At 37.3% G+C, this 9,907-nt stretch overlaps 1 protein-coding gene across 15 annotated transcripts in view; it reads right to left on the bottom strand.

Annotated features, from left to right (window-relative positions):
- Window positions 1–364: 364 nt before the first annotated feature.
- STARD3NL (STARD3 N-terminal like) overlaps window positions 365–9,907 on the bottom strand; it is a 34,242-nt gene continuing 24,699 nt past the window's right edge. For 6 of the 15 annotated variants that reach the window (XM_065051858.1, XM_065051857.1, XM_021284237.2 and 3 more), the window contains 6 exons: window positions 9,214–9,291; window positions 7,441–7,494; window positions 7,221–7,338; window positions 4,514–4,612; window positions 1,669–1,738; window positions 365–857 (listed from right to left, as the gene is read on the bottom strand). In XM_065051858.1, coding sequence (XP_064907930.1) covers window positions 1,686–1,738; window positions 4,514–4,612; window positions 7,221–7,338; window positions 7,441–7,494; window positions 9,214–9,291 — 402 coding nt within the window. In that variant the 3' untranslated portion in view covers window positions 365–857; window positions 1,669–1,685. The remainder of the gene's footprint in view (window positions 858–1,668; window positions 1,739–4,513; window positions 4,613–7,220; window positions 7,339–7,440; window positions 7,495–9,213; window positions 9,292–9,907) is intronic. The other 9 variants (XM_065051862.1, XM_065051861.1, XM_065051863.1 and 6 more) reach the window with 3 other exon arrangements.

Raw genomic sequence — 9,907 nt, 5'->3', positions numbered from 1 at the left:
AAGATCTGTATCCGAAAATAAGTATCTTCTACTTCAACACTTAAATAGAATGATTGACTGCCTTCCTTTTACTAGTGGTGTAATGCAAAGGCTCAGTCCAGTTTCTTCCTTGACCCTGAAATAACATCCACCACCAGTACAGGAGTGGGACCCAAGTTATTTCAAACAACTCCTTGAGCCCTTTTGATATCACACATGCAACAAAGAAATGTTCTACTAACGCTGCATCCCTACAGGCAACCAAATGACACTGTAACACATTTTGCACAACACCTATCTAAACTGGAATCCTCATTGCCTCAGAAGAAATAAAGGAGTGGTACCTGCAGATTTTAAGTTGATAATGCAATAAAATACCACAATGTATCACCCATGTTTTAACATTTTTATTTTAGAAAGTGAACATATCCATTAAAAAAGAAAATGCATGGAGTTAAAAAAAGTAAACACAAAACTAATGACAAATTTGCAATAACATAAAATAATTTTACCTAGCAAGTCCCAACAATCATTAAATATACTTCCACTGTGGAGAAGTTTTACTTCATTATATTACCAGTCTCTCGATTAGGTACACAAGACAACACTTTTCAGTAATTACCTAGCCATGAGAAGATCAACTTCAGGAATCACTGAATAATAATACATCATGGACAAATATTTTCATACCATCTTGGAGGCAACCTAATATACATATGTCAACAAGGAACATCATCGTGAGGTATTACAGTACATGGGAACTATTCCCTTTGCTTTCCAATGGACAAATTCTCCCATCAGCAGCTCCACCAGCAAGTCTGCCACAGACTCTCTTGCCAGTTTCCAAACCTCAAGAACTTTCCTCAGAGATTTTCTTCCTGTAACAGATCACACAAGTCAGGATGAATGAAGATGCAAGACAAGACAACAGATCTTGAAAATGGGGAGGCTGAAAAGGTCATCCACTCTTCCAGACAGGCACTAGACTATTTCAAATCAGAAGCTTCAGCTTCTCAAGAACATTTAATACCTCCCCTATCTTGAGCTCTGCCACGTGTGGTGAAGTCAAAGCATGGGGCAGGATAATTCCAAAAGTAAATGAAGTGATTTCCAAAATAAGGAAATCATGTCTCATATTTAACCGAAGTACACTACAAAAATCTTAAGATGCAGCTGCTCCAATGTAACCCATTTGTAGTGTTAAACAGACTGAGGGGAAATATTGAAGTAGTTTTGCCCATGCAATCTCCAAGATGAGTATATTTGTCTTAGACCTAAACTAAAAGAAAATTTCTTCCTAGCACTCTTGCATTGCCATCTCCAAAGAAATATGTCTCCCCACTTCCAAGATAAGGAGCTTTTACATAGCTGGTCTACCACTGTTCTTTCCAGAACAGATAAACAAATAAACGCTGGAAGTTTTCCATCCTGAGCCTGCAGCCTTCTGTACTCCAGAACAGCGCTCTCAGACCCTGAGCCTGGCTTAACCAGAACTCAGCAGCAGAGGAGCCCAACTACAGGCTCTCAAGAGCCTGGCAGGATTTCCTACTTGAAGGCTGCTAAGACAGACAGATTTGGTTCAAAGATGATGAACTCTTAAGAGTTGGCCCACTATTCAAATTATTTGGGAAGGAAACAAAAAGAAAAAATATTTTTAGGAATATCCAGGTTCTATGCAAAGGAACTTACCTGATTTTTCATATTTGCTATACAACTGGTTTTTCACTGTCTTGTTTTTCTTCAGAGTCTTCATCAGATCCTGAAAAGGAAGACAGGAATCAGTTGGGAAAAGAAGAAAAATAAGAAAGAGTCAGGCCACCACTGGTAATGGCTTATCAAAAGACAATTCAAAGCAACTAGTTTCCATAGAAATATTTTCCGTTTATTTTAGATTCCTCATCTTTTGGGATGTTTCATACTGAACGGCTTTTTAACAATTATCAAACCCAAAACCTAGCACTGGGCTTATTCTTGAAATACCTACCCTGTCAACAGATTCAGTTAGCAAGTCAGATTCAAGTTTTCACTAGAACATGCTCAGGACAAATAATTCCATATTTGCTCACTAACAAGCAGATTTTCCCACTTGCTGCATCCTGCCCTTTGGAAGAAAACTTCAGAAGACACTTTCAGAGCCAAGAGAAATACTGCTTTACAAATTAATAATGTCTGTATCTAGTATTCCAGCAAGAGACTCTCTCGCTCTAAGCCAGCAAGCAAACAGCTCCCGCTGCCTCTCCCTGTGCAGTTCTCTTCTCCTTGTCCCCGCCTGCCCTCAGCTCTCCGCTGTGACAAAGCCTTGGTCACTGGTCACAGGGCTACGTGCCCAGAGACACTCCTGCTGGAAGCACCGCTTTGCAGAAGGCGGCTCCGTGGGTCAGTCGTCTCAGGGAGAGCAAGAAGATCCCGAGCAAGCAGGTTGAGGAGCACAAGCCTGCAGCTCTGGAGCTCTGATCCAAGCCACAGATGGCTCTGCCCACACATGAGGTGGCAGCCGGTCCTCACAGCAGTCAGCCCTTGTCAGGGACGATTGAGGAAATTACCAGCCCATGCATTTCACCATAAATGTTTTGGGTAGTTTACATGAGACTCCCTCAGGGAGATTGCAAAAAAGTAAAGAAGTGTCTTTGATAAAATGTCTGGGCGACTTATTTTGGCTTTTGCCATCAATTTAAAGCTGAACTATGGACCCGTATTCTCATGTACAAAAAAATAAAGACAAAGGTGTTAAGTGGTTTTTTTTGGTCAAACTACTCTGAAGTCTTTTCCTTTCTTGGAATATTTTACCTGCCTTTCACTTTGAAGCTCAAATTGTACAGAAAGTTTAGAAATTTATTCTTTCCAGGCTGATTTTCCTCTTGGTACATCCAGAATGATTACTTGGAAAGCAAGTCTAATGTTGATGATGAAGGGTCAACCCCTATAAAGAAGTGGATGGAAAAGGGTATGGCCCTGGACATGTGCATCTTCAAGGAAGACATCAAAGGATAAATATGCTGCAAATTCCAACAGAGCCCGTTTTAAATGTCACCTCCTGACAGCAAGGATTTGTTTTTAGAGGAATTTATTCCTATCTGCATGATCAGGGGGAATAGTTTATCTCTAAGTATTTTTCCAATCAATATGTAAGGTAAGTAAACCAAAAATTATCCTCTTAGAACACTCTCTAATTTGCCTAATCTGAAAGAAATGCAGAATTTTGAAGAAAATATCTTTACTTGTGAGATTTTTTTTCTGTATATCATCTAACAGTTTCAGAATACTTTGCAGCTACTAGTGTCTATATGTTTTAGCTTGAATATATTCATTTGATTATTTCTTTTGCTTCTCATACCCATAAAGGGATGCTTAAACTAATTAACTTGGCATTTAGGGCAGACGAGGAGAAGGCACATGAGCTGTTACTGAAACCCAAGTGACAAGCAGCCATTCAATAAGCTGACACAATGGGTGGTAGCACAATCATATACCTGTAGTCACCACACGCATGCTGAGGCACAACAGCCCACTGCACGTGCAACACCCACTCAGCCAAACTGCCACGCAAAACATGTTTGCTCCACTTACACCTCCTCTTACACTGTACGTTCTGTTGCCAAAAATATCCCAGGCTGAATCCAGCGTAATACTTCCAATCATTATTTCTCAAGACAGACTCACAGCTTTAACTAAAATATGTTTTAATTTTGAATCATTAGTTATACTCAACGTTGTATTAATGCTTCGCCATCCCTAGATGGAGCTCTAACGCATTCATTATGCCAAGATGCTCAGCAACCATAGAGACAGCCATTCAACTGAAAAACATCAACATTTATCACTCCGCAACACAAAACAGGCAAACGTATCAGGAGCAATTAGCAGATATTATTTTAAATATCTTGCATAATATGGCACAGCTTTACAGAAGAGATTCACATTTTAAGGTAAAAAGACTGACGTGGGATTTGAAGGTTCACGCTGTATCCTCAAATAAATCTACTCAGCCCTTAAATAAATTACTTATTTCCTTGAAATCATTGCAAACATAGAAAAAGAGCCTCTGACTGAAATTTCAGTTTGCTTTAGAGCAGTTTCAGGTTCACTGTCTACCCCAAGATACTGTAAAGTACCAAGTTCAGGCTGGATTTAATAGTGCATTGCAATGCAAACACTATTGCTAGCAGATAAGAGGTGACATAATATCTCAAGTTGGAAGGGACCCATACGGATCATCGATGGAAGAAACAAACAATAACCGCCTCCTTTCAGTTGCAATACCATTTTCTTTCAGATTTACGTTGCTTTTAAAACCTTTGGGGCATGTCAGAAGCCCCATTAACTATGCATATTGTAATTCAACTGATAGGTAGTAACTAAACCAAATTACTGAATAAAAAGAGTCTTTAGTTTTAGGATTGTAAAGTACACTTTTCATTTAAAAAGGGGAATACTTTTCCCTTCACTCTTCCCTCACTTTACACTCTGAGCGGGGAGAAATATGCAGGAGTTTAATGTCAATACGAAAAATCATTCACTATGTGAATGCAACTACCTGCTACAGATTCAGGAGGAGAATAGAACTGCCCATCAGAGAGGACTCCTGGGTGAAGAAGAGCTGCTCGTTCAGAAGCATCCTGTGCTATCAAAAATCCTAAAAGAAATAATTATAATTAAAAAAACAAACAACAAAACAAAATACAAATCCTTAATGCTATCACATAGCATCTTAAAGATCAAGTAATGATGAAGAACCTTGAAGACTGATGTGTTGTATTAGTGTCCCTAACAAGTTCTATCAAAAAATATCTCACAAAAAGGCAAACTGTGAATTTAACATTTATGTCTTACGCATAACTTCAGGCAGCTAAGGAGACACACTCCAGCAAAAAAGAGGTACTGTATACATGAATTAAAGAATCCTTCCTTCTAATCTGTTCATCAGTATCCACTGGCTAACTAAAACTCTGAAATACATACTTTTTTATCATTGAGCTGCAACACATAACCAAATGAATTATTTTCTCACTTTGTCACTATAAGAGTCCTCATTAATGGCTTGCTTGCACTTACCTCTCTCAACATAGGTAGTTATTCCAACCTTCAACTCCTTTTAGATGAAACCTCCAGTTTCATCTAAAATCAGGAAAGTGATTGGGAAATGACATGGGGCTTTTCTGGTGTGTTTAATACAGGATAAAAACCAAAAAGGGCTGGGAGAGAAAGTAATTCATCTCCTCCTTGCTGCCATCAACAGGTCTTCTGATAATAACAGGTCAGAGGTGGCATTTTGGGTCAACATACGGCTATTAACTCCCATCCTTTACGATCTATCGCATGAAGACTGATGGGGAAAACAAAGGAAACTTTTATGTTTTACTGAATCAGGAGAGCTATCTGAGGTAGACAGCAGTTCTTAAAACAACACTTTACAACCCAAAATACTATTTCTTCATTTCTTTTTAGTTTATTAACTAGTTCTGCTTTATTAACAAGTTGGACTTGACGATCTTAAGGGTCTTTTTCAACCTAAATGATTCTATGATTCTGTTATTCCATGAAGTCTCCAAAGGAGACAACTATTTTACTTCTATTTCCACTATGTCAAAAAGAGGAATGTCAGTCTCCATACTTAACAAGTCACAAGATACTAGAAGACATATACCAGGTGGATTTTAGATTTAAATCCTGCTCACAGAAGGAAACTTCTAGAGCTGGAAATCTTCAGTGGAAAGACAGTTTAGTGTGGGTTTTTTTGTTATTTTGGTTTAGTGTTGTGTTGGGGTTTTGTTTGGTTGGTTTTGGTTTGGTTTTTTTTTTGCTGTTTTGTGATTAAACAAAACACAAAACCAATCCAACCACCACCAAACAAACAAAAACCAGTAAGGTTTCCACTCCCATGAAAGACAGGAGAGAAAAATACCTGGTCAAAAATAAAAACCTATTAAAATCTCGCTTCATTATCTGCCTAGATTTAAGAGCAAATAAGGCACTATATAAGTACCACCACACAACACAACCATGCCTAACTTTTGTCTGACTTAATTGCTTAAAACCAGCATTTTCCAGTGAAATCCCATCTTTTTGGCATATATGCAAAGTTCAAATTAAAAGCACATACTTCTGAATAAATACCATCGATTTCAAGGAATGAAGAAAAAGAAAGTATCTTTACCTATAATATCTCAGTTTTATGAATATGATCATCAAGTATTTATATGTGTATGTATCAAATGCTTTGTCCATGAATATTCACTATAAAACATGTAAACATCTCTGAATTGGTTAGATTTCTATCTTTTGAGATAAAGGTGTGATGCAGCTGTATCTCCTCACTGCACCCCCCCCTTCAAAGCAAAAGGTACCCCAAGTTTCTGTTTCTTTAGGCAAAACCCAACGTACTCATTCAACCAACTTCTTTCTTGGAGTGGCGGAAAAGATGACAGAAGGGGCCGAAACAGAAAGACCACATTTCAGAGCGCTAAAAAAATTGAGTAATCCATGCCCATGTAAAGTTTTCATTTTTAAGTAACAGGCGACTATGCCCTTCCAACAGAGTTTCAGACTGCATTTCAGACAGTGATGAACAAACAACAGGTTCACTGTACAGTTACTCTCCTGGTGTTGATACTAACAAAACATCTGTAGGAGAAATCTATGCTTCCTCTTCCTCACCACTCAAGCAATATTCTCTTTCAACTAAATCAGTGGGTTTCCTCCATTTAGTTGAGTAAACTGAGCATCAGACGACCTGCTGCCTCATCTTGAAGAGGCTGAAATTCATACTTGTTCTGGTTTCATTCTGTTTGTGCATGAAGCAGACTCTCCACAATACTACTTTGCTTTCCCTTTTTCACCTCAAAAGAAAAGTTAGTGAGATGGAGCTGGTTATTGTGCCTACCCTTCCTAAAAGAGGAACCAGCAACTTATTCTATGCATTATGCGCCCCCCCAAAATATTTAGAAGCCCAAGTCAGTTAAATTTTCATGTCTTAAGGATACAAAATTATATATGTTCCTGAGTGCTTGACAAATTACTGATCTGGGCCTTGTAACTGTTAACTTTGCCTCCTTAAATTCATTAAAAACCTAGTTTGTTGAAGGCACATGTTTCTTTTTAGAAAAAGAAAAATCAAGCCATATGATTTAATTTTTCCCACAGCTCTTCAAATTTGGAGAAGCTAAAAGAAGCATTCTTCTGTCAGATAACACAGGATCAAATGTTGCCAAATGCAGTGACTGAAGGGAAAACCAAAAGCTTACTGTTCTCTTCTTCAGCTTCTTGTGGTAACACTTTAAAGTCCAAGAACCAAGTTTCAATCCAGGCCAGTATGAAGGATATGATGGGTAGCACGTAGCCAAAAGCACCCTGTGAGAACAGCTTGAAGGAAACAAAACCACACAAAATCACAGAAATTACCCACAAGAATCTCACTTTCAAGAAAAGAACAAAGTAAAACAAACATGTGATTAGAATATGTACCTGGGAAATAATTACTTTTGCTAATAAAAAGGCACTGGTCACTGCTGTTGTAAACTGAAAGAGACAGGGTAAAAACAGTTAAGACTAATAACTGGATTTACTTTCTCATTTCTGCCATTATCTATCAGTTACAATTTTAAATATTTACTAACAACAGCAAGATAATAGATTAATAAAAACATATTGGGTATGACAGAATTCAAGTACTATTATAATAATCTTCTCAATATAAGTCACTTTTAATACAGACATGTCCAAATGTTGAATTCCACATAACAGATAGGCAGTATAGACGCTGCACAGATGCTGTTATATAAATTGAAATACTACTGTAGAATGAAGATGCAATATATTATTCATCAAGTCCCTTAAAAAGAAAAATCATCTACCTATGTATTTGGGAAAAAGCAAACAGCAATTGCTCCACCAGCTTTTTACTACCATCCAAATCCAAAGATCCACTTCAAATGACAAAACATCTTTGCATGAGTAAATTTGAACTAATATTTAAATTCACATAATGAGACTGTGTAAAATGAATCACTTTGAAGACCTGATGTTCCCTGACATGTAAAAATGGTAGGCTGCATAAAACACTTGATTAAAAAAAAGAAGCAGTGAACAAGTCCTGTTCACTTAAGCAATGCTTCTAAGTGCATTTGTGTCCAGCAATACTTTAAATAATAGCAGAACCCAACTAGCTTCTGTTAAACACAGGTAGGATTTTAAGATTACTGGTTTCTGCAAAACCTTCAGTGAAGTTTTATATATCTGGTTTTTACCACTGTGATGGGTTCACTCTCAGCACCTCTCAACCAACAGCATCAGGTTGGAGGATGTTATTGGAAGAAATACTCTGAAGGTACACAACTAAGAGTAAGGGATTCTAACAGGCATGCACTTAAAAATAAACACAGAGCAGCAGTTATATTATGCATGTGTTTGTGCCATGCTAGTAATACAATTAAAAAACCCCATGATATGTAATCTCAGACTACTAAAGAAACTGTATGCTGCTCACTTGAAGAAAATTATAAATGAAAACATTCTACATGCACCTACCAGAGTGTAGGGGGAAAAAAAGTCTAAGATTTGCAAATGTACCAAGCCAGCAACGTACCTATTGTTTTACAATCTATAGTACTAACTGGTAGAAATATGAATTTGTCATCAGGTTATGCATTCTTTCTCATCTACACAGGACAGCTGCATAGAAGATCTTTGTTCCCAACCACTGAAAAAAATTATCATTACCCATAGTTGCCAAGAATTTATTTTCTAAGAAGGGATGCATATTCAACATTTTGTATGGGAGCAGGAAGCAATACAAGTGCTACTGCTCAATGGCTGGCACCTAAAACTAAAAAGCCTAGAATGTGGGAGTTAATGGACAGCTGGATCTCTGGTACAATAACACCAATTCTTCTTTTTGAAATACAGATCACAATTTCATGTGCAAATATATTTCAAACATCGATTAACAAGTCAGATGTAACAAGTGGTTACGATTAGCCATCCATACTGGATTCAAAATAAGTCTTTGATTTGTATTAACATGATACCTAATAAGGGACCACACCCACTCCACTATTAAATTCTTGTCTTTAGGCTGAAAATCTTCCAGAACAGAAGTTTTTAATCTGTTACTGTACAGCAAATTTTTATATATAGCATCAAGATGATTCTTAACATACAAGCGTTAAGAGGCATCTAAAATTTTTTTCTGTTTGGTCCATTCTAGTTAAAACTGCATTATGCTTGGCTACTACTCACAGCTATTGCCCACCAATGGCGCAGTCTGCACATTGCATATGCAAGTATTAACACCTTAAATCGAAAGACTGCCAGTAGCTATAGAGAAAGGAAAAAAATATTTGTTGGTTAATTCAGAACAAAGAAGAACCACAAGATTCTCAGCTCACTGAAAATACTAACTGCTTACAAAACAACTTAAAACAGGGCAATCTAAGTTCTGCTGTCGAGAAACAAATTGGAATGTGTGCTTATAAACCAGAAACAGAACATAATTCCCCATTTGTAAAGCAAACAGCACTACTCAGCCTATGCAGGCTCAAATATGCAAGCATGTGCAATTCCACAAGTAAGTTAGAAACATAAGCAAGCTACACAAAGGATGTTCATGATCATTTTACCCGACTGGAATCTAGGCAGCTAAATCTAGATGCAGTTAATCCAGCAAATACCTTGAGCATCACTTTGCATCCCACTAATCTTAGTGGCATGCTGCTGCGCAAGAATGTAATAAAAAAAAACGATAAAAACTTCACAAATGCAACTGCAAAATGGGAAGAGTTTTTAAAAACAATTTTCTACTTACTGTATTTTTAGCATTTATTGACATATTAGTGCTGCAACAATCAATTATTCTTTATGGAGATACCTGCAGAAGCAAGCCATTCCAAAAATTTTGCAGTAAAGAAAGCTAAGTTACAGTATTTCTAGGCCA

The sequence above is a fragment of the Columba livia genome, chromosome 2 (genome assembly GCF_036013475.1).
Source record: "Columba livia isolate bColLiv1 breed racing homer chromosome 2, bColLiv1.pat.W.v2, whole genome shotgun sequence".
Classification (NCBI taxonomy): Eukaryota; Metazoa; Chordata; class Aves; order Columbiformes; family Columbidae; genus Columba; species Columba livia.
This window is presented reverse-complemented; position numbering and strand designations above follow the sequence as displayed.